Source organism: Oryctolagus cuniculus, chromosome 2, assembly GCF_051225735.1.
Source record: "Oryctolagus cuniculus isolate XC-2025 breed Fujian yellow rabbit chromosome 2, ASM5122573v1, whole genome shotgun sequence".
NCBI lineage: Eukaryota > Metazoa > Chordata > Mammalia > Lagomorpha > Leporidae > Oryctolagus > Oryctolagus cuniculus.
The window spans coordinates 160356516-160380832 of NC_142868.1; the positions used below are offsets into that span (position 1 = coordinate 160356516).

General features: G+C 53.1%; 1 protein-coding gene and 1 long non-coding RNA gene across 2 annotated transcripts in view; both read right to left on the reverse strand.

The window, feature by feature from the left end:
* MSH6 (mutS homolog 6) overlaps window positions 1-2980 on the reverse strand; it is a 102074-nt gene extending 99094 nt beyond the window's left edge. The window contains exon 1 of the mRNA XM_089327686.1: window positions 2868-2980. Coding sequence (XP_089183812.1) covers window positions 2868-2890 — 23 coding nt within the window. The 5' untranslated portion in view covers window positions 2891-2980. The remainder of the gene's footprint in view (window positions 1-2867) is intronic.
* An 11527-nt stretch (window positions 2981-14507) lies between these two features.
* On the reverse strand, window positions 14508-22117 carry LOC149128106 (uncharacterized). The gene is made up of 3 exons (XR_016230385.1): window positions 21935-22117; window positions 17815-18039; window positions 14508-15856 (listed from the first exon to the last, which is right to left on the reverse strand). It is a non-coding gene; the product is annotated as an uncharacterized LOC149128106 (long non-coding RNA).
* Between the last annotated feature and the right edge of the window lie 2200 nt (window positions 22118-24317).

Sequence of the window (24317 nt, forward strand, 5' to 3'; positions counted from 1 at the left end):
GCAGCTTAACCCACTGTGCCTCAAGGCCGGTGCCAATGTCCTACTCTTTAACGATAGGTTTTAGTCATAAATCGTTATTTCTCAAGTTCTTTTACAGGCTTCACTGCTTAGCTGGTCTAAATTAGTTTCAACTAGACTGAGGTTGACCAGCTCAGCCATGTCCATGCAAAAAGGACTGTGACCTACATGTGACACCTGGAACCAAAGTTGCACGCCACACCCTGCCCCAACCAAATTGGGAGATGGAGCAGAAACACAAGAGACAGACGGCTTTAGGAAGTGAGGGGTGGGACAGATGACAGCCCCTGGACTCTTCCTCATAGCATGTCCCTGCTGTGGGTCCTGCCAATCAGATATCACCCCATCAAGGCGTCCACATCCTCCCCAGAACCCCCCCCCCCCAACTGGGGAGAGATTTGAGTCTCCGTTCTGGTCTGCCGCACAGAGAAAGCCTCCCCCTGCCCATGGACTGGGGGCACAGACTGGGTTTTACGCCCACTGGGCAGCAAGCCTACCCGACTGGGTGACATCAGCTCCTCCTGGGCTCCCTTCCCTGAAGCACACAGACTTGGGAGGGTCCCCCTGACCCCTGCAATAGGTCCTCAGAATCTCATGGACCTGCTCACCTCTGACAACACAGACACAGAAGCATCTGACCAAATGGGACTTGCTGAGTCCCCGGGTTGCTGCTTTTAGATCATGCGCCTTTGTCCCCTAGTCACACTTTCCTACGACCGTCCCTGAAAGAGAAGGCCCCATTCCTCTGAGTCTTCGTGTCTGAAGGCCCCCGATGTCACGTGAGACATATTAAATGGTGATGTTTGCCTCATGCCCTCCCGCATCAGTAAGGCCTCCCCTGACCACCCTGATAAGAGAAAAATCCTGAGATGTCCCAGCTTTCATTACAAGGATTGGAGCACAGATGGGAGAAGAGGGGGAGATAATTTGTTAACAAGCTACAGGCCGAAGAATGAGAGACCATTTCACATCCTGAAGCTGTTAAAGCCTTAGACCCCTAGTGCTAATGAAGAGCGCCCAGGTGCCCCTGCATCCTGCTCATAACCCCAACAACGGGGAGGCAGCACTCACTTCTCCCTAGGCACGGCCCTCCTATCCCACAGCTTTCCTGCATGCAAAACCCCGCCCCTCTGATCTATAGCCAATGGGAGTTCAGCGGAAACAATGTCCACCTGCCTTCCCCAGAGTCTCATTATAAACAAGTGCTCTTAGCTCTGGTTCCATGGACATTTCTGCAGCTGCTACCTACCCTGCTCCGGTCAGTGCAGGATCTTGTCTGTTTTGGGGGGCTGACATTTGCAATGGCTCAATAAATCCTTTTATTACAGATCCCTGGTGCTCACAAGTTCTGGTTTAACAACCACCATATATAAAGTAAGTGCCCATTCTCTTTATCCAGACTGATTTTCCTCACTCACACTTAGTGCCATATGACACAGAATTCTACTTTATGTTTTGTTTTGTTTTGGTTGTCTTTCTCTTCCCACTAGACAATAAACTTCCACGAGGTAGGTCAGATCTTTTCCACTACTATATGCAGCAGCTAGGCCAGAGTCCAGCCTAGGTCAGGTACATTCCTGAATGGGTGAGTGGAAAGACACTGCAGGTGCACACAGTTACACAGAGACACAAGGGCTGGGGCGGCCCCTGGATGTTTGCAGCCCCAAGGCCACCTTATGACCCAAGCCAGTTCCTCCCAACATGGGCACTGGGCCAGGGCCCGGGCCTAGCCTCCCTATTCCCTCCGAGGGAAACCCCAGCCTCCCCTGTGTCATATTCAATTCTCAACCAGAGCACCGCAGGCCACAGAACTATTGATCCTTAACCGGAAACAGGTTAGAATCTTGATTCTTTGCCCCCTGAGGCTCAACAGTGGAAGCCTTAAAATTTGTTATTCAAACTGGCACATGCTTGAGAGGGGGTGCTGTTACCACAGCATCAGCACAGCAGGCACAAACTAGGAAGTTCAGCCATCCAAGCCAGACACCCTCTCCCAAAATTCTAGCTAGCAGTCCAGAGCCCAGGCATAGAGGTTACTCCAGCCGAACGAAACACAACGTAGGAGACACCAAAACACATCAGCTCAGCCTTGAACCAGAATGGAGGCCGCGTACTCACCTTGTAATTGCATTGTTGTGTCCGAATTTCCCAATCATAGCCTCACACTTGCAAGGGTGCAGGTCATCTCTACGTAGGTTACCTTCTTACTCTCTATATGGCAAGGTATTGGGACCTAACATGTTCACGGGTTCATTTACACTTGATCTTAGCCAAAAGGCCGAGAAGCAATTCTTCATTGGTTCATTTAAACGTAAAGGCTATATATGCTATGTGGCGGAAGGCCACACAAAGGAGATGGCACGGGGAGGAACTGGCGGGAAGCATTGGGCCATAAATTTCGGGGGAGCTGGGGGGGAGCAGAAGGTCATAAATTCCAGGGGAGCTTACTTTCATTGTTCTCAAGGACCCGGATGAGGCCTATCATGTCATTATAGCTGGCCCACAAGCAAGCCAGAGTACAGAAACTGAACCTGCATTTAGCAAGCTAGGGGGCTCCGACTCCTACAGCATGAGCAAAGGGAGCCCGACTGTTGCAGGTAGTGAGAAGGCCCTCCCACCACTACCCCAGAGAGAGCAGCACCAGATAACTCTAACACAGCAGGTTTCCTAGTTAAGAGGAGAAAAGCATTTAAGGTGTCCCCCATTAGATAGCCAGGTCAAATTGACCTCTGTGGCTATCATATAAAATAAATATTTACTGTATCAGAGCTAAGACATAGGAATAGTTTTACAAGAATCAAAATGCTCCCCTGTTGCACAAAAGGCCCAAGTTGAAAGAATTAACATACCTGTAAAAGTGTTCCAGCTCCATGGGTTAAGTCACCTCTTGGGACACCTGCAACCCACATCAGAGTGCATAGGGTCAAGTCCCAGCTCTGCTTCTGATTCCAGCTTCCTACTTATGTGCACCCAGGGAAGCAGAGGGTGAAGGCTCACATACCGGGGTCACTGCCACCCACGTGGGAGACCTGGATGGAGTTCAGGGTTCCTGGCTTTGGCCAGGCCCAGCCCCAGGTGTTGTTGGTATTTGGAGAAGATTGAACCAACAGATGGAAGATCTCTCTCTCCCTCCCTCCCTCTCCCTCCCTTTCTCTCCCCCCCCTCTCTTTCCCTCTCTCTCCCTCTCAGTCTTTCAAACAAATGAACTTAAAGGAATCTCTGACCAGAGGGTGGTGCGTGGAGGAAGCACCACAGGAGCACTCACTGGGAACCTGTTGCCTGCAGGTGATCTTTGGAGCGAGGCCCTCAGACGTCCCTGAGTCTTATAAGAATCACCTGTTTGAATCTGCAGACGCTGGGGTCCCCTGCTAGAAATGGTGAAATTGTAGGCCTGGAAGAGTGCCCAGAAATCCACACTTGTCCCAGACACGCCCAGATGACTGGTCTGGGAAGGGTTGTGCATTGCACAGCCCCCCGGGTGGTGCGAGGGGCTCCATTCTCATGGTCTACAATGAGAATGGCGCCCCCTGGAGCCATGCAATGCAAGGGCCTGATACTGGGGCTATCCACCGGTCCCAACCCTTGGGATCACCAAACACCCTCCACCCACTCAGGGTCCAACACTCACCAAACAACTGCTGGCAAACCACTTGGCTCTCCGTGTGCTGCTCTTTCCAGCAGTCTGGTGGGCTTAGTCCCGTAGACGCGGAGCACGTCTCGGTGCCCGTGCAGGGAATTTCTAGGCTCAGGCAGGGATGCCTTTACAAGGTACTTCCACATTTTGCCCGCTCCCCGAGCAACCTCTCCCCATTGGATTTGCCTTCTTCAAATTTCCAGCAGACTGGAGCTTCCTGGAGGCGCACATCCCAACTCTGACGCTGCGGGATAAGGCAGTGGTAGGTCCGTCAGTCACCGGAGCCTCATCAAGCCCAGGCTGGCACAGGGCATGGAGTGGAGGAATGCCAGTGGGTGGTGCTGAGCAAGGTGGGGTCCTCTCTGCTTTCCAGGGGGCCCTTGCTCCAACACAGAGAGCATTGCTTCTGGCCAGACCAACCTCTTGGGGGATCCGGGGGAGAATAGTAGGTGTGATAAACCAGAGTGGCAGCCAGTGTGGCTTGCATGCTTCCCAGCAGTCAGACACTAAATGTCCTGTGAGCTTCATTTTGTTGTCAAAACAGTTTCCGCTAAGGAAATACAGCTCCGAGAGGTTCAGCAATCTAGTCAGTGCCATACGGTGAGTGAGGAAGGACAGGGCGAAGGACAGGGCGTTGAGACCCAAGCGTCCCTAGTCTTGTTCACAGAGAAACTCCCAGGGCCCCTGCTTTGCTCCTCTTCGTGTGCAAACACCATTCTGGGTAGCCCAAGGGAGCCTTGTAACTCAGCGCCATGATTTGCCGTACCTTTTCTGATTTAATTACAAAATTAGCTTCCTCAAGAAACCTGGGCCCCTCTCCCCGTCCCCGCCCTCCAGTGGGAGCCCACTCTGCACCCCCCACATCTCCAGCGTATGGAGAACTTGCCGGAATTTCCAGGAATGCAACAAACCCCCCAGGTCAGGATTCACCCAGAGGCTCTGCCGATGGGCGGGGCAGGATGGTGAGTGGGGTGTGTGCCCTGGGACATCCTGAAAGCGAGATCCCCGCCCCCAACCACCAGAGCCAAGGGCTGCAGCAGGAGAGTCTTGGAGTTAAGACCCTGGTTTCTCCACCTGGGTGGGGTGGGTGCGGGGCTGTTACCAGGTCATTTACAAAATTTCAAACTCTGTAAAAGCCTAAAATTCTCGAGGTGAAGCTATGCTGCTAACCAGATCCCCAGTCTCTGCACTTGAAGCTGAGGTTACAGCACCTGTGCGGCAACTGTGGCTCGGTGACCGGAGCAGCTTCCGAGTCAAACACAACTCGGAAGCAAATTGAACGTTAGTGGAAAATCCGGTTTGCCTTGGGGGAAGCTCTTCCCAGGTGTCCCTGTGGCAGAAAGGCCGGGCACCAGGCCCAGGGCAGCACCCCGGGCCCCGCCCCCTCCTTCACCCCTGCCCACCTTCCATGGTCTCCCCCAACTGAACAGAAGCAGCCAGCAGGCTTCCTTGGCCAGTGTCCGAGTGTCCGAGGCACACTGAGCAAGGTGAGAAGTTCTTCCTTTCCCCAGGCATGCGCCCCTGCTGGCAGAGTTCACAGAAAAATACCAACACCGGTTTGTCTTGTACCTCCAGGTGCAGGAAGTCCTTGGCTGCCTGGGAGGAGCCTGGGCAGCTCAGGAGAGCCTCTCAACTCTGGAGCTGGGAGTTCCCGTGTTCGTGGTCCCGCCTCTTGGATTGTTGACATCAAGTTTCAAGCAGGAAGCGGGGTTAGGGCACACAGTTCTGCCCCAGGGCCTTGTGTCTCCATCCTGGCTCGGCAGGTGCAAATGGAGGGGGGTGAAAGGGAGGGAGGGAGGATGGAGTTGTTTAACAAGCCCCAGCCCACTGCTAAGACAGGAAGTGGGCTTCCTGCCTGTGCCAGCTCCCGCAGTCTGCAGTGGGAGCTGGACTTCGGGCACAACACTAACACACTTAGAGAACTGGGCTCAGCGGCTCAGGACTGAGGGTTTCACTTTTCACTGTTTTTAAGGAATGGGCCCTGCTCGTCTGTAGGGCGACAGAGGGCACCATGGAACGACGTCTAGGGGAATACTCCAAGAGGCTCGGCTTCCACCGGTGAAGCCAGGCTGAGATTTCAAGGGTGACACTGTTCATTTAAGATAAACAGCGATGGACTCTCTAGCGGCCATTGCCACTGGGAACAGTGCAGACTCACCTGGCTTAGAAGCATGGCCCAAGTCTCAGTGGAGTGACCACAGCCGCCGCGATCTGGGCCCACTTGGCCCACTGTGGCCTCCCCCTCCCCATGCCTACCCCTACCCCTACCACTGCTTCCTTCTGGAATGTTCACCCTCTTGGCCTCTGATTCCCTAAATCCTACCCATCTGGAGGCTAAGTGAAGCAGCTCTTTGAAAAAAAAAAAAAGTTTGTATTTATTTGAGAGCGAGAGAGTGTGCGCATGCGCACATTCCCATTCACTGGCGTACTTCCCAAATGCCAGCAACAGGCAGAGCTGGGCCGGGGTCAAAGGCAGGAGCTGGAACTCAGTCCTGAGTGGCAGGAACCCAACGACTTGAATTGCTGCCCCCCGGGGTCTGCATTGGTGGGAAGCTGGAGTCGGGAGCTGGGCTGGGTTTTGAACCCTGGCACTCTGACAGGGAATGCCGACGCCTTAGCAGGTGTCTTCTTCACCAAGCTAAACACTCAGTCCTCCACGCAGCTCTCTCTCTCTCTCTCTTTTAAGATTTATTTTATTTGTTTAAAAGACAGAGTTACAGAGTGAGGTAGAGACAGAGAGAGAGGTCTTCCATCCACTGGTTCACTCCCCAGATGGCCGCAACGGCTGGAGCTGCGCCAGGAGCTTCTTCTGGGTCTCCCATGTGGGTAGGGCCCCAAGGACTCGGGCCATCTTCTGCTATCCCAGGCCGTAGCAGAGAGCTGGATCGGAAGTGGAGCAGCCAGGACTAGAACTGGCGCCCATATGGGATGCTGGTGCTTCAGGCCAGAGCATTAACTCGCTATGCCACAATGCCAGCCCCATCCAGGCAGCTCTTTTTTTTTTTTTTTTTTTTTTTTTGACAGGCAGAGTGGACAGTGAGAGAGAGAGACAGAGAGAAAGGTCTTCCTTTGCCGTTGGTTCACCCTCCAATGGCCGCCGCACCGCGCTGATCCGATGGCAGGAGCCAGGAGCCAGGTGCTTTTCCTGGTCTCCCATGGGGTGCAGGGCCCAAGCACCTGGGCCATCCTCCACTGCACTCCCTGGCCACAGCAGGGGGCTGGCCTGGAAGAGGGGCAACCGGGACAGAATCCGGCGCCCCGACCGGGACTAGAACCCGGTGTGCCGACGCCGCTAGGCAGAGGATTAGCCTAGTGAGCCGCGGCGCCGGCCCCAGGCAGCTCTTAATAGCAGTTCCTGGTGGCTCCTCCGATGGCCACTTCCCCACATCAGTTCAGACTGGGTTTGTTGTATTCCGGATTGCCCAGATAGAAAGAACCAGTGAGACTCACTGTAATGCAAAGAACAAAGGGACTTTATTTGTAGGTCCAGCATGCTGGGGCCCTAGTCTCCCGTGCAACGCAGTGCTGGGAGACCAAGACCCCCTTCTCTTTGTTACAGTTCCTGGGCAAACAAGTATTACGTCCGCATTCCTTTCCCCTCATATGGCCATACATTGAACCTCCCCATTAGTTCCCCCCTCCCCCAGCCCTGCTGGACCAAGGACTGCCCGGTGTCAGGTTTCATCTTCTACCAGGAGCACCCTGGGCCCAGTCAGTTCTTTTGTCTTGTGAGAAGCCTGTCATGGCGTGACTCTGGCCTCTCACAGGTTCACAAAGAGCAGCAGCCCTAACAACAACAAAAGCACATATTGATGGTGAAAACCATCTAGAATTCGCTTCCCTCTCACAGGACGGGGGTGAGCTGTCTGGGGTCGGCAGAGCACTGCGAAGCACAGGACCCAGGACCCTTCTAGGTCTGGCATCGGCCATCCGTAGGGTGCGACCTGTGGTGCTGCCAGGTTCCAGGCAACAGGCTCAAGGGAAGGGATCTTCTGTAGGTGCAAGGAGTGGGTGCCAGCAGCCAGGACTCAGTCATCCAGGGCTTGGAAGTGCAGTCTCCGTCCTGGAGAGCCTGGCCCGGCCATGTCAGGTCACCTTGGATGGGGGGTGGGGCGGTGGCCATCAGGGGAGATGCCCACTCCCGAGCCCATTGGCTCACCCCCCAAGGGCACACCTCACTGCTCCCCTTCTACATGTCCTATACTGGGAATCTGGCCCTGCCCTGGCCTGCTGTCGACTTTTCTACTGTGAATGCATGAAACAATGCACAACATCAAGAATCATCCAGGAAATAAAAGTTAAAATCATGATGAGATACTACTACACACCCACTAGGATGGCTGATATTTTAGAAGTTGAGAATACTGTGTGCTGGCAGGACTGTGGAGCAGTGCTGGGGATGCCAAGATACCATCACTTGGGAGACGGCTTGGCAGTTCTGTGAAAGCAAGCTACATCCAGCTCTCTGGTGTACCAGTGTGTCTCCTCGCTTTCACCCTGGCCCTCTGTAGCCCCATCTTCAAATAAGTGATCCCTTCAACATGGGCTGATCCATTTCTCCTCTCTTCCCACCCCGGGGAGCTAAATGGCTGCTAAGACCCTCGTATGTTGTCCATTCCCGACTTCCGTGACCTCTCACCTACTACCCCAGCACCCCATCCTCCTGGCCGCCCAGGAAAACCAAAGCGGAGGCTCACAGACGCTCACCTGCACTGCTGCCCCAAGTAACTCCTTTTAGAAAGGACCCCGGCCTCCTCCTAGCCTGGCCAAGAAGGAGTCCACACTGTAACTGCGCCCTCAGAAACTGCAGGACCCCGCCCGGCTCAGATCCTAGGATTCCCAGAACACCTTCCCCACACCGCTGCGGGGCTTGCTCCCTCACCTGCCTCTGACCTTGACTCAAGCACGTTTCTTCCGGGAGGCTTCCGGTGGGCAGTGTCTGTGAGACGGCAACCCCTCCTCACCTTCCCGCGCCCTGCTTTACTTCTTTTACTCACTGCCTCCAAACTGCCCCCTAGCTTGCTTCTTGCCCCCCTCCCACCAGCCTGGCAAGAATCATTACCTGGTCCAGGCATTGCATTTCCTCAGGGAAAATGCCCAACACATGGAGCCCATTCAGGAAACTTGGGGCTGGCATTGTGGTGCAGCGGGCTGATCTACCACATACAATGCCAGCATCCCATACTGGAGCACTGATTCAAGTCCCAGTTGCTCCACTTCTAATCCAGCTCCCGACTAATGTAACTGGAACACAATTGGTGGTGGCTCAAGTACTTACGCCCCTGCCACCCACGTGGGAGACCAGGATGAAGCTCCTGGCTCCTGGCTTCACTCTGGACCAGCCCCAGACTTTGTGGCCACTTGGGAAATAAACCAGCAGCTGGAAGATTTCTGTCTCTCCCTCTCTCTCTATTGCTCTTTCAAATAAATAAATCAATCTTTTTAAAGAATGAATGAGGAGGCCTTTAAGGCTTAAAAGAAGCTTCACTCTGCGTCCTTGAAGCCTCCTCAGTACTCTAATCCTCATTAAGTTCCTTCTCTGAGCCCCAGTGTGCTCCCCTCCTCACATTTCTTCCTGTGTGTCTGTTGCATGGCCCCCATCCCACCCTTCCATGTCGTAGCCTCCCCAGCATCAGGCACTGCCTGACATAAGCCTGGGTACCTGGGAAGTGCTCCCTTCTGGTTTTTTGGGAGAGAGCAGCAGGCATGTCTTGATGTAGGAGAGAAAAAGTAACAGCCTTGTGCTCACCATTGGTGGGTTCAGGCCCGAGACCCCTGTAACACAAGATAGATTAGCAGGAGAAAAGCATCACAATTCATGTAATGAAAGTTTCCTGTAGCACAGAAGCCTTCAGCAACGAAGCCCCCAAAGGCACAGGAGATCTGGGTCTGTTCATATTTAGTCCGAGGGAGAAGCGAGCAGGCGGGGGAAGGAAGGTCAGACCAATGAGCGCGGTGAGGGGCACGCGCGTAAGGCCTGTAGCTCAGGTCCTTCTTGGCGTCCCTGTGGGATGCTCCTTGCCTCCTGGTCGAGGACAGGACACCTGCCACCTGTCTTTAGGAGAGCTAGTTGGAAGAATGTCGCAGTGGCCTTGCTGGGTTTTGTGGCCTGCTTTGGGGAAGAAGGGAAAGAAGTTGAGGGTGGCCTCTTGCACATGCTGTTCTCTCAGTTTCCAAGGTGCCCTATTTCGGGGTAGCATTCCCTCCACTCCATCACTGTGAATGCCCCTTGCTCTAAGCCTTGGTTGAATTTGCTGAGCAAGTCCCTGCACACAGTGACATCTGTCAGTCACTTCAGAGGAGGAGGCACTGAGAAAAAGGAGGAATTGGAAAGGGAAAGTCAGTTAGGATCCGGGACGTCGCTGCTCTGCAACGCCCATTCCACTCCTAGCTCAAGCGCTGTTGATTGGCCCAGCCTGTCTCTGGCTGGGGCAGATGCTAATCGAAGGCCATTTTTCTTCCTTTGCAAAGAGCAGTGTTCGTGGGAGCAGTGAGAGCGTGACCTCCAGCTCTGTGTTTATAGGGAAGTGGCCTCGGGGATGGATGTGCAGCAATTATCCTGTGACCGGAGCCTTTTTCAGGAAGGACAAACTCAAGACCAGTGGTTGATGCCAAATCTCCAGGAGCCCTGCCCCGATGCCCAAGGAAATGACCCCAAAGCTCTGCTACCACCAGCTCAAGACCGCAGGCAAAGGGGCGTGCACTCTCCAACTAGCAAGAAAATGAGTGTGGGCTGTTTTCTGAGGGGATGGTTAACCTGCCGAGGGAACAGCTGCCACGTCCCAGCTGAGACTTCTGGTGACAGGGCTGCCAGCCTCACCCTCCTTACAGATAAATGCAGGCGACAGTTTGTGTGTCAATTAAATTAGATCAGCCCTGAGAGCATAAAGTGCAATGCCTTCTACAAGTGGTGGGTATAGTGTTATTCCCACCCCACCCTCCAGGAGCCCCAGCCTATAAACACCAGTGTTCATTCCACCTGTGAATTGGGGTCGCCCTGTCCCCTTGGGAGGGACACGATCGCCTTGGGAGAGAGGAATTTTTCTCTGCAAACCCTGAAAACTGGTAGGGTCATACCCGACTGCTGGTCCAGGACAACTGATAATGTACAAGATCAGGGACCTTGTAGGGATGCCTTGCCCTCTCCCACCACTCCCCCACCCCCACCCCGCCCTAGGGAGACCTCTTTTTCTGCGTGAACTTGGATAAGTTGCTACATCTCATGAATCTGCTGCTGCGTCTGAAAAACAGAATCTGGCACATACCAGCTCTTGGGGGGTGGGGGTTTCTTCTGAAGCTTTGGAATCTCAACTCACTGCCCACAGTTCAGCCCTAGGCCAATGCCAGACGGGAGGGAAGGGGGACCTGCCAAGGCTGCCCAGCCCGTGAATGCACGAGCAGAAGCTACCGGCCCATCCTGGGCTGGGCCTGGTTTCACAGCCAGAGACTGGGGTCTCACACCTGTTTCGTGACCTTGTGAATCTTTCTAATACTGGGTGGCGTTCAGGCCATGCCACCCAAAAATCTGAAGGGCTTGAGAACATGACAGAGAGAGGGTACTCTGACCATTCTCCCTGACGCAGGTTGTAAAACCTGGGACAGGTTTCCTGGCCTTCCCCTGCAGGAGGCCATGAGACTGGTGTGGGAGCTGCCCTCCCTGCCCCTGGAGGAGAGTTGGGTCCTCACCTCTGGAGACGCAGGGACTCAGAGAGGAACCAGAGCAAACAGGCGGCGCCGCGCTCCTCCCAGCTCTCCACCACTACATCCAATCCTTTTTGCCTCATCATACCTCTTCATGATCATCCACCCTTCATCAGACCCAGCATGAACACTCGCAGGTTTCACCATTTCCTTGCATTGTCATTCCTTCAGAAGGCTCTCGTGTCGTACACACTTACATAAATTGGTGTGCTCGTCTCTTGTTAATCCGCCTTTTGTGACAGGGACCCCAGCCGTGAACCGAGATGAGTAGAGGAAAAGACATTTTTTTCTCTCCTACAGTTTCTGGTGCCCAACAACAGGCACTTGAGATCCTGCAATTGCTCCAGAACCTGCAGATGGGATCCTAGGGAAACTGGCAAAAGCCTGCAGAAGGGAGGGATTCTTTGTATTTATTTGAAAGAGAGAGTGAGAGAGAGAATCTTCCATCCACCGATTTACTCTCCAGATGGCCACAATGGCCTATACTGGGCCAGGCTGAAACCAGGAGCCAGGATCTTCATCTGGATCTCCCACATGGGTAGCAGGGGCCCACACACTTGGGCCATCCTTTGCTGCTTTTCCCAGACAGTAGCAGGGAGCTGAATTGGAAGTGGAACAGCTGGGACACGAACCAGCATCTGTACGGGATGCTGGTGTCACAGGCATTGGCTTTACCTGCTACACCACAGTGCCAGCCCTGAAGGGAAAGACTCTAACCACATCAGTCCCCTGGGTCTCTGTCCACAGTGCCCAGTCAAGAGAGGAAGGTAAAAACTTCTCATCTCTTCCTTTCCAAATTCAGATTAGCAGGAAAAAAACATTTTTTGCAATGTGATTCTGGCTAACATTTGGACTTGAAGGATGCGTTAGTTAGCAATCCTTTTCTTCCTAGACAGACTTTTTTTTATTAAAGATTTTTATTATTTATTTGAGAGGTAGAGCTATAGACAGCAGGAGGGAGAGACAGAGAGAAAGGTCTTCCATCTGCTGGCTCACTCCCCAAATGGCCACAACAGCTGGAGCTGAGCCGATCTGAAGCTAGGAACCAGGAGCTTCTTCCAGGTCTCCCACACAAGTACAGTGGCCCAAATACTTGGGCCATCCTCCACTGCTTTCCCAGGCCATAGCAGAGAGCTGGATTGGAAGTGGAGCAGCCAGGACTCGAACCAGCAACCATATGGGACACCGGCACTGCAGGCAGAGGCTTTAGCCCACTACGTCACCGCACCAGCCCCAGGGACAGACATTTCTTTGCTGTTGTGTCCCAAGGGCCTGACTTTGGCTTTCTACCTGCTGGCTCATGCAAGCTGGAATTATGTGTGTGTAGACCATCGGCTCCAGGGGGGCCTCCCATCCTCACAAAGAGGCATTTCTATGGAAGCCAAAGAAAATCCAAGGTTGGTGATTTGGCAATTGGAGCGACCATGAACCCACTTTCTGAGTCTGGAGGCGGGAAGATGCTTAGATGTTGGGCTTGAAGCATTGTGTGGCTTGAGGATCTGCTGGGCTCATCTGGCATTGCGGGAGGGTCGCGGGGAGCTCCCTCAGCAGCCCACACAGCAACAGGCGCAAAGGCTCGGCCGCTCAGCAGCTGCGGCAGTGGCTTCTCTGCTGTTCAGAGCAAACCGCCCAGCTTTAGCTCGCAGGCTTTGGGGAAAGGGCAGTTTTTATTTTTAGTGAATCTAAGTCAGAAGGGTGGGACAAAATTGGAACGGTTAGTCTGGAAGTCCTCACCAGATAATGGAGGAAAGGGAAGGATCCAATCTAGCTTGCAGGTAGGTAGCACAACCTCAAAGACCAGGAATGGGGCTAGAATCTAACAACCATGCACTGTGGTTTTCTCTTGAAACATGACCTTGGGGTGGATGTTGTGGCACAGCAGGTGAGGCTGCTGCTTGCGATGTCTGCATCCCACATCGGAGTTCTGGTTCCTCGCATCTGCTCCCGCATCCGGCTAATGCTCCTGGGAAGGGTGCAGGTGATGGCGCAAGTGCTGGGGCCCCTGTACCCACGTGGGAGACCTGAGTGGAGTTCCAGGCTCCTGGCTTTGGCTTGGCCCGGCCCCAGCTGTGGTAGACATTTGTGTAATGAACCAGCTGATGGACAATCTCTCTCTCTCATTCTCGCTCTCACTCTTACTCTCACTCTCTCTTTCTGCCTTTCAAATAAAGAAATACATAAATCTTTAGAAAACAAGCAATTTTCCTTTCTACAGTCACCCCTATTTCTATGAAAGATGGTCACACACAATAAGACTAGTTTGAAAAATCAGTCCAGAATCATTTGGCCTGATCATTTACATAAATGTAGCAAAAATGGAGCTCTACCATAGATACCAGAGGTAGCTCCCCAATGGGTACAAAGATACAGCCCTTCCAAGATCCAGAGTCCCCTCTGATGACAGCCAAAAGAAAGACAACTCCCCTGAGAGCTGGCAGTGCTTGGTGGGGATGCTAGCTGGAAACGGGGTTCAATCTACATCTCCGAGCAGCAATAGTGTCAGGGACTCCCGGCCTGATGGTTGGCCACCTGTACAGGGGCCCAGGAACTGATGTGAGCATGCAGGTATTCATTTTTTTTCTCCAGGCTCTCGTCATGCACGGACAAACATGCTAATTGCTGGCACATACAAGGAGCCCAAAGTGGTAAAATTTATTTAAAAAGTGAGAAAGTGAACACACACACACACACACACAAGCATGGGTTGCCCAACACAGAGAAATACATGTCATGAGTGGGGAGTGGGTCAGATTTGCCCAACAGAAGGGATTGGGGCAAGGAGGGGGTGGGTAGACACAGAGAGAGCACCTGGCAGTCCCTCCAGCCTTGATCTGAGGGAAGAAAGGGAGAGAAAGCCCCTTGTGGGGAGCAACTGAGACTAGACTAAGTTACTGGAATTAAGACTTATTCTATGCATCTGCTCTCCCACAATATGGCGCTGAGGGAGCAAACAACCTCTACGCAGCTGCCTCATCAGTTTGATAAGCTGCAGGAGCTGATCCTGCTCCTGATTGGAGGAGAGCAGCGTGCTCGGCATGTGAGTAGCAGAGTTGGGATTGGTGGAAGAGGACTATAAAGGAGGAGAGAGACAACATGCACCAGGAACATCTGAGGAACATCTGAGCAGCCCCTAAAAGAGCCCCCAAGAGAGCCGGCCGGCGGTGTGCCGCTCCTCCGCGGAAGCGGGGAAAGTGGCGGGGGGGAGGGGCCGGCAGCTAACCCGTCGTTCCTCCGCAAGTGAGGGACTGGCAGCAAACCCGGGAAGAGCCGGGCAGAAAGAACAGCGCAGGGTCCAGTGCCGTTCCTCTGAGAATGGGGGAGCGACAGCCCCTCCCATTTTTTTGTCTCTTTTTGAGGTCGGGAGTGGTGCCTGCAGGTGTGAAGCCATCTGGGAGTTACCTGGCACCTCCACATTGTTCCAGGTGGAGCTCAATATCCATATTTTCATAGCGTTTCCCTTAGGGCCCAGATGTATCCTGGGAAAGAGGGCATTTTTGACTGATGAGTAGAAGGATACAATTACTCAGGGGGGCTTGTGACTTCCAGTTCAGCAGACCTAGCCAGCTGCCTGCCTATCCCAAATCAGAACCTCACAACCTGACAAAAGCCAAGCCAAGTCCCCAGGACACACAGGGGGTAAGAATCAATCCCAGTGGATATCTCCCCAAACCAGATTTAACCAGAATCACAATTCCAGAAACTTCATTCTTCTATATGTTGTTCTTTTGCTAATCTGGAATTTGGAAAGGCACACGGAGAAATTTTTGTCTTCCTAAAACTGAGCCTTTAGACGGTGCCTTTGATGTAGCCGCTAGATTCTCTGCGGCCGAGTCTCCCACAGTCTCAAAGCTTCTCTGCAAATCAACCTCTTACTAAAATTAACTCACTGCAGCTGCCCTACCGTGGCCTTGATCACAAGATTCATGAGGTCATTTGTGTCCTCTGTACACAACATCTTGCTGCTTGCTCTCATCTTGAGGGTGGTTCCAGGAACCCCAGGCCCTGAGTGAGAAGCAACTCCCAGCCGAGTGACTGAAGCCTACTTTTCCATCACCAAATTCCCAAAGACCATGGCATTGCTGACCAACTAGAGGAGGCCAAGAGCCCGGCAGGCCAACCGGGGACTTGCACATGAGCCAAGCATGCGCCTCTCAGCCTCCCTTCAGTCTACAGGAACATTTACCCTACGCTTGGAGGAGCCTGGGAATGAAGCCACAGCTGCCCGGCTCTGCACTTTGCAGATAAATACCAACTTTCTTGCTCCACCCTGCTGGCTTGCTGTATACTGGGCAAGTCGACCCATTTGGGGGTTCTGGAAAATTCCTTTTGCAGCTGGGCAGTACAGAGGTTCCGGAGAGGCAGCTTTACTAAGAATCTTACCCTTTGTCAGCTTCTGCTGGTTCCTGCAGGTTCCCAGCTGCAGGCCCAGAGTCCACCTCCATCACCAGAATGCAAACCAGGAGTTTCCTCTCCACCATTCACGGTGGTCTGTTGGGACAGGCACTGGAACAAACGGCAAATGAATGCAAGAAGAACAAATAGAAATGTAATAACACATCTACTCATTTGTATGGGGAGACAGCCGTGGATGTGGGTAAATCTCTCAGACTTAAATACCATCGTCCATGGGAACCAAGAATGAAGGGTGTGGAGAAGACCGGCCATGGGGAGAGGCCCAGGAGAGCTGGGCAAGCCAGGGCACATGCAACCCAGTGCCTGCCCCACTGCTGTGCAGGTGCAGTGACTTCCAGTCAACTTTCAGGGGGAGACGCCCTTGCAAAAGGAGACTTACTTTATAGACGTCAATTTCCCTTACAACGGATAGCTTTCTGCTCCGTTTTCAGAGCTTCTCTTGTAGCTGCTATTTCTTAAAACAGCCCTCATGCCAAAGAGACATCTTGAGGCAGCATATTCTGGTCTCCTGTAGTCATGTTTTGGGCTGGTATCTTAGCCCATCTCTGATACTATAACAAAATACCTGAGACTGTGTATTTATAGAGTAAAGAGGCTTATTTGACCATGATTCTGGTGGTTGAAAGATCCAAACAGCATGGTGCTGGCATCCTGGTGAGGGTCCCTGGCTCCATCACAACCTGGCAGAGAAACAAGTGGGGAACTGGCCACATGCAGAAGGAGCCAAGCCCAAGAGTTGGCCTCCCTGTATAATAAGGCACTCTGGGAGAACCAGCCAGGGACTCTGAGGTACCACATTAATCCCTTAGAAGGGCAGTGACCCCTCGAACGACCTAATCATCTTCAGGATGACTACTGGTTTTTAAAAAAAGGTTGAGGGACCGGTGCTGTGGCTCAGGTTAATCCTCTGCCTGCGGTGCCAGCATCCCATATGGATGCAGGTTCATGTCCCAGCTGCTCCTCTTCTGAGCCAGCTCTCTGCTATGGCCTGGGAAAGCAGTGAGGATGGCCCAAGTCCTTGGGCCCCTGCACCTGCATGGGAGACCTGGAAGAATCTTCTGGCTCCTGGCTTCAGATCGACCCAGCTCTGGACGTTGCAGCCATTTGGGGAGTGAATGAGCGAAGGGGAAAACTTTCTCTCTGTCTGTATCTCTACCTCGCAAGTAAATAAATAAAATCTTTAATAAATAAGAAATATGCCTTTAGAAATAAAAAATAAAAAGGTTGATTTATTTGAAAGGCACTGTGACAGAGAGAGAGAGGGAGAGACAGAGAGACTGAGATCCATCTTCTACCAGCTGGTTCACTCCCCCAAATACTTGCAAAAGCCAGGGCTGGGCCAGACTAAAGCTAAAAGCCAGGAACTCCAACCAGGTCTTCCACACGGGTCATCATCCCAGGTGCATCAGCCAGAAGGTGGACTGGAGTAGCTGGGACTTGAACAGGCACTCTGATATGGGATGCGGACACCCTTAGTGGCAGCTTAACCCACTGTGCCACAATACCTGCCTTGCCTTGTCTCTCACAGGACTGACCACCTCAGCACCACCACTCTGGGGACCAAGCTGGCAGCAGTATACGAACTACTGGGGGCCAAACACCCAAACCATAGCGGGCAGCATGCTCTTGTTTCCTACGTGGACAGCCTTGCAAAGCCTTTGACTTCCCCACAGCCAGTGGGAAGTCAGCAATGCCCTGAGAGTCACAAAGGGCCCTCAGTGCGAGATGCTGCCCCCCCACCCCACCCCTGTCAGCAGCACTGTCTGCATGGCTCCAGCCAGGGACCTGGCCGGCCTGGATCCTGCACCAGCCTTCCAGACCTGACTCAAGGAGGTGACTCAGGGAGGAGAATCTGCTGAGAGGTGGGGATCCCGAGCCCCCAGGACTCCAGAGTCCAGGCCCTGGATCGCTGGGGGAGAGGGGTTCTGGAAGTGTGTCCATGAGGCCCATGGAGGCTGTGGGCCAGGAAACCTTTCCCAGTGGACCAGATCGTCTGCATTAGTTTCCCAGAGCTGTGGCAACAAAGTACAACGAATTTGGTGGCTTACAGCAACAGAAATGTTGTCTCGTGGGTCTAAAAGCAAGAATTCTGGGATGGAGGTACCAGCGGGGCTGTGCTCCCCTAAAGCCTCCAGGGAAGCACTTGCTTGCTGCTTCATGTTCCAGTGGCTCCAGGCATCCTTGGCTGATGGCTGCATAACTCCAACATCTACCACCCTGACTCATGTGGCTTTTTCCCGTTCTCTCTCTGTCCCAAATTTCCTTCTTCTTTTCTTTAAAAAAAAAAAAGAAAAAGAAAAAAATGATTAATTTTATTTATTTGAAAGGCATAGTTACAGATAGACGGATTTTCTATCAACTGGTTCACTTTGCAAATGGCCTCAACGACTGGGGCTGGGCCAGACCAAAACTAGGAGCCAGGAGCTTCCTCTGGGTCTCCCACGTGGGTGTGGGGGCCCAAGTATCTGGGCCATCTTCCACTGCTTTCCTAGATGCATTAGCAAGGAGCTGGATCAGAAGTGGAACAGCCAGGACTAGAACTGACATCCACATGGGATGCTGGCATCACAGGCAATGGCTTTACCCACTAAGCCACAATGCCAGCCCCATTTGGTTCTCTCTTAAAAGAACCCTTATTATTGGACTTAGGGCTCACCCAGACAATCCAGGATGCTCTCTTCTCCAGATGAGATCACACCTGCAAAGACCTTTCTTCTAAATCTGGTCACACTCAGTGATCCCATGTGGACATATTCTTGGGGGGCCTCTATTCAGGCCACTGCATCAGCAAATCAGATCTCGAGATCAAAGGGGCTCCTTTCACAGTGATTCTGTGAGGAAGTAGAGGAACTAACAGGTGGCTAGGCTGGGTCCCTGATGGGATGAGAAAAGGGGAAGTCCCTTTAAGAGCAGACAACAGGCTTGCTTCTATCCAGAAGCTGCCTTTAGCAAAACAAAGTAACCATCTCATCCCTGGGAGTTTCTGGTTTTATCCTGAGCAGGCTAGAAAGGATGACAATTCCGGCCCTCCAATGGACTATGTCCCGCCCTCTGGTTGATTGTTAGCAGCTGTTCTGTGCTTTATTTATTTATTTTTTTTAGCAGCACTTTTTTTTTAAAGATTTATTTATTTATTTGAAAGTCAGAGTCACACAGATCGGCAGAGAGAGAGAGGTCTTCCATCCGCTGGTTCACTGTCCAAATGGACGCAATGGCCGGAACTGACCCAATCTGAAGCCAAGAGCCAGGAGCTTCTTCCGGTTCTCCCACGTGGGTGCAGGGGCCCAAGGACTTGGGCCATCTTCCACTGCTTTCCCAGGCCAAAGAAGAGAACTGGATCAGAAGTGGAGCAGCCAGGATTCAAACTGGCATCCATATGGGATGCCGGCACTGCAGGCACCAGCTTTACCCACTATACCACAGCATTGGTCCCTGTTCTGTGCTTTAAAGACCACCTTGGGGCCATAGCACCGTAGGCTAATCCTCTACCTGTGGAGCTATCATCCCATTTGGGCACCAGTTTGAGTCCCCGTTGTTTCTCTTCTGATCTAGCTCTCTGCTATGGCCTTGAAAAGCAGCAGCAGGTGTTTGGGCCCTGTACCATGTGGAAGACCCAGAAGAAACTCCTGGCTCCTGGCTTCGGACCAGGCCAGCTCCAGCCATTGTAGCCACTTGGGGAGTGAACCAGTGGATGGAAGACGTCTCTGTCTCTCCCTTCCTCTCAAATAAACAAAATCTTTAAAAAAGACCACACTTTGACAAAATCTCAGGTCCTGTCTCTTGGAGCCCCGTCCTGAGCTCTGTGGCAGGAGGTTTCTCACTTAAATAAATCTTCGCTTTGCTCGCCATCCTGCGTGGAAATTCTTCTACCTGAAACAAGAACCGACATCCCCTTTCTTCATTGCCATTTCCCTATAACAGGCCAGTGTGAACAGTTGGGTGGTTCACAGCACCAACCTTAGGGGAATTTTTTAAAATGCAGGACATGGGGGACCAGCGCTGTGGCACAGCGGGTTAACGCCCTGGCCTGAAGTGCTGACAACCCATATGGGCGCCAGTTAGAGACCCAGCTGCTCCACTTCCAATCCAGCTCTCTGCTGTGGCCTGGGAAAGCAGTGGAAGATGGCCCAATTCCTTGGGCCCCTGCATCCACGTGGGAGACCCGGAAAAAGCTCCTGGCTCCTGGCTTCAGATCAGTCCAGCTCCGGCCGTTGCAGCCAACTGGGGAGTAAACCAGCAGATGGAAGACCTCTCTCTCTCTCTCTGCCTCTCCTTTCTCTGTGTAACTCTGACTTTCAAATAAATAAATAAATCTTTTAAAAAATAATAAAATGCAGGACAGGGGATCCGTCTGTATCACCAGACTCTGCCCCCACCCTTGGGCCCTTAGGGTTCCCACCAAGCACTTCCTCTCATCTCGAATCTACAGCCCTGTAAAAATCACATGAGCCTTCTGCCTTGACTCAATCTTTTTTTTCTTTATTTTTTTGAAAGGCAGATTTATAGGAGAAAGGGGGAAAGACAGAGAGAGAGAGAGAGAAAGAGCTGTTCACTACCCCAAATAGCTACAACAGCTGGGTCTGGGCCAGACCAAAACCAGGAGCCAGGAGCTTCTTCTGGGTCTCCCCTTTGAGTGACAGAGGCCCAAGCACTTGGGCCATCCTCTGCTGCTGTCCCAGGCCATTAGCAGGAAGCTGGTGGGAAGTGGAGCAGCCGGGACTCACAGGGGAGTCCACGTGGGATTAACCCTCTACACCAGAAGGCTGGCCCCTGACTCGACTTAGATGACTGGGGGCAAAGTGCGTCCCTGACTTCATCAGGTCACAGAGTACACATGTGGCCTCCAGGTCAATGCTTGTGCAGGGCCAGGAGGCACCGATGAGTTTGCAGGCCCTAAGCCACAAAGTCACAGAAGTCACACCCCGGGGAGAGGACAGCCCCACCCAGTGCTCCAGGAAGCACCTCAGCCTCAGGGCGCATGCAGCCTTTAGCTTGTATGTAGGAGGTTGCAGAACAAAAAGGGGAACAATGTCTGAGAAGCTTCTGGCATTGGCTCATCAAAAGTCTTGCCAAGTCTGATAACCTTGTGGATCCTGTCCAATAACACTATGCTGATAAAATCCTGGGAGGGCTTTCACAAATTCCACACCCCAAAGCCCTTTGCCCAGCAATACCCCAGAAGAAAGAGGGGGGAGGGGAAACGGTGGGTGGGTCTGGATGCAGACGAGTGCTCAGTTCTTCACCTGTAGGTGCATTCTCTTCACTAGACACCCCAGCTGCTGCTACTCCCTGTCTCATGTTGGAAATTCTCTTCTTGCACCAAGACAAGGACCCCCAATCCAGCCATCTCCAGTAACCCAGCCAGTGCACTGGCACTGGCACTACCAAGGCCTTGTCCTTGCCCAGAAAGCCTATCTCAGGGCTCCCTACCCCTCTGGGTCTCTGACCCAATTCCCTAGCCACTGATAGCAGGTGCCCCTAGGAATGGCGGGGAGGCAAAGGAGTCCTTGGCAATTCCACTGGGGTTGGAGCCACTGCCCATCCCTGGGTGTGGCCAGTCAGCCCTGCGCTGCCCCTGGGCAGAGGGGGTGGCAGAAGGGGCAGGAGAGGTGGGGCAGACTGCTATAGATTAATGTTAGCCGTCACAAAACACACCGAACACTGGAGTAAGGGAAAGGATTTATTGGGGAACACCCAACAGACCGGAGTGAAGGGGCGAAGAAGGAAAAAAGAGAGAAGGAGCCTATAAGAAAGAGAGACAGAGAGGATAGAGAAGTGAGACGAGAGGAGGAGAGGAGTCAAGAGAGCAGAGAGAAGCCAAGAGAGAAAAACCAAGAGAGCAGGAGAGAAGAGCCAAGAGAGCACGTGTTCAGGAACAGGCCCTTTTAAAACTTTGCCTGAGGGCGGGCAGGGAAGCAGGAGCAGAGAATCCCATTAGGATGGGGGTGGAGCCCGGCTCAGGTAGCTGGGCCATGCGGCCACCTGGCTAAAACTGCTCCAGTTTCCTAACACAGAGTGCAGCAGTCGGCCTCGGGTTCAATCCCAGAGAAGCCATAAATACTGGCTTTTGGCTGCAACGAATTAGACGCAGAAAGTACCTGATTCAAATTGAGCTAAAAAGAAAGAAAGAAAGAAAAAGAATTGCTGACAGTCTGAAAAATACCTGACCTTATCCTGCAGGAGCCAGGCCGTCAGTCCAGCGGCCAGGGTAGGTGATGAGGGGCGAGAAAGGTGCTCCTCAGATGCAAAGTCAAGGGTGAGAGTCACCTGGGGTCTCCCGGTGCAGGAGGGGGGACACATCCCCTCGTGGCCAGGCTCTCCACACCTCACAAGCTAGATTTTCTGGCTGTGGGCTGCTGGGCTGCACCCCCCACCCCCGTCTAGGGAGATGAGTCAGGAGCAAGGCCTAGCAGGAGCCACAGGTGCGGACACAGGTCCACCCAGGACGGCCAGGGTGTTAGCAGAGGTTTTCCGAGGAGGGTATTTGTGCTGGGCCTCCAGGGACAGCTCCTGCCTCCTGCCTCCTGGCTCCAGACCAGTTGCAGCCATTCTGGTGAGTGAACTAGCAGGTAGAAAGGTAGAAGATCTTTCTCTGCCCCTCCCCCTCTCTGTAACTCTGCCTTTCAAATAAAATAAACAAAAAGAAAAAATGATCCTGGCTTCTCCACGGAAGCTTCCTTTAGCAAGACAAAAGTGCTGATCCCACCCTAGTTCCTAATTTTACCATGAGAAGAGAAAGGCTTGTCCCAGCTTCTGCTGGCTTTTTTATTTTATTCTGAGCAGGCAAGACAGGACAATACCTGATCTAATGGGGGTTTGTCTCCGCCCTTTAATTGTTCCCCTAATAGAGCTTGAAGAGTCTGTCTGCGGAGGGAGAGTGGCAGAGCGGGTGCTCCGTCCCTGTGCACTGTGCTTCTGTCAGCCCCTGAGCAGGGCACAGAGGACTCTGCACTGCAGAGCTGCTGAGAGATGAAGGGGCGGTTACGGGTGAAATGGCAGTGGAGAAAATATTACTCTGGTTCTTTAACTTACACGGAAGAAGAATTTCCAAGCGGACAAGGCATTCAAAAGCAGGATTTATTAGAATCAGAGGCCTCCAGCCAGAGTGGCCTGGAGGGGGCTTCCAGAGAGGCAAAACCTGAAGGTGCTGGTGGGACTGGGGTTTTTAAACACAATTTTGGAGAAAAAACCTGACAATCAGGAGTTATAAGCCAAGGAGAAAACCCTTCAAAAGACATAATTTGCAATCTTTTTCTGTTTTTTAATTTGAAAGGCAGAGAGAGAGAGAGAGAGAAGTCTTCCATCTGCTGTTTCACTATCCTTATGGCCGCAAAGGCCAGAGCTGCGCCAATCCGAAGCCAGGAGCCAGGAGCTTCCTCTGGGTCTCCCACACAGGTGCAGGGGCCTAAGGACTAGGGCCATCTCCCACTGCTTTCCCAGGCCACAGCAGAGAGCTGGAGCAGCCAGGACTTGAACCGGCGCCCATATGGGATGCCAGCACCGCAGGCAGTGGCTTTACCCACTATGCCACAGCACCGGCCCGGATGCTTACTCCTGGCTGGAGCTGTGCACTGAGAGGCTGGCCCGGGAGCAGAGTGCAGGGAGGTAGTACCTGCAGGTGCCCCAGAAACCCCTCCTCACGGAAGGCCACTGATTTTCCAGCCTCCCCTGCAGCCCTTCTCAACTCAGCTGCAGAGACTCACTTGGGAACTTTTAAAACTCTGACCCTCTAAGCTCCTCCATGTAAATTAGAATCTCTGCTCCCAAGCATCAGTGTTTTGTAAAAGCTCCCCAGGGGATTCCAACATGCTGCCAGGGATGCAAACCACTGCTCCAAAGCCTGCCTCCCCAAAGGGCAGCCCCCAGGACTGGTAGCCTGGGCAGCAGCCGCAGCCCCCGCCCCAGCACTGCCCCCTGCCTGGGTCCTCATTAGAAAGGCCCAGAGCTACCAGAGCAGAGGGCATTGTCCTGGGACCCCAGGCAGCCCCCATTCCCACTAGAGTTCTAGGGCCCATGTTACCATCACCTGTGTCAGCCTGTCAAGCCTGCTGGCCCCCGTCTAATCCTCCCCTGCCTCCTCTCTGCATCTTGGTTTCCTTATCTGCAACGCAGGCAGAAGTTGTGACCCCTGGGGTCCTTCTTGCTCCACCACTGCCAGCAGCCCCACTGCCGGCACCTCTTACGGGGGACCTGCTATGTGCAGCCAGGCCCTGAGCTGCATGTGAGTCCCTCAGCTATCCTGGGGCCCTGACCCTTCCCATGCAGGTGAACTTCGCCTCCTGGTCTGCCAGTTCTCCCTGTGCTCCTTCTCCTAATTCTCTAATTTATTTATTCCCATTTTATTTGAAAGGCAGAGAGACAGAGATGTTCCATCTGCTGGCTCACTCCCCAGAGGGCCACAATGGCTAGGGCTGGGCCAGGCTCAGCACCACGAACGTCCCAGCCCCCACCCCAGGGCTACAAGCTGCAGCGTCAGGACCGATCTGCCCAGGGATCCCCACACACAGACCCCAGGATGTGCTTACAGTAGCCCAAGTGCCCAGCTGTGGGC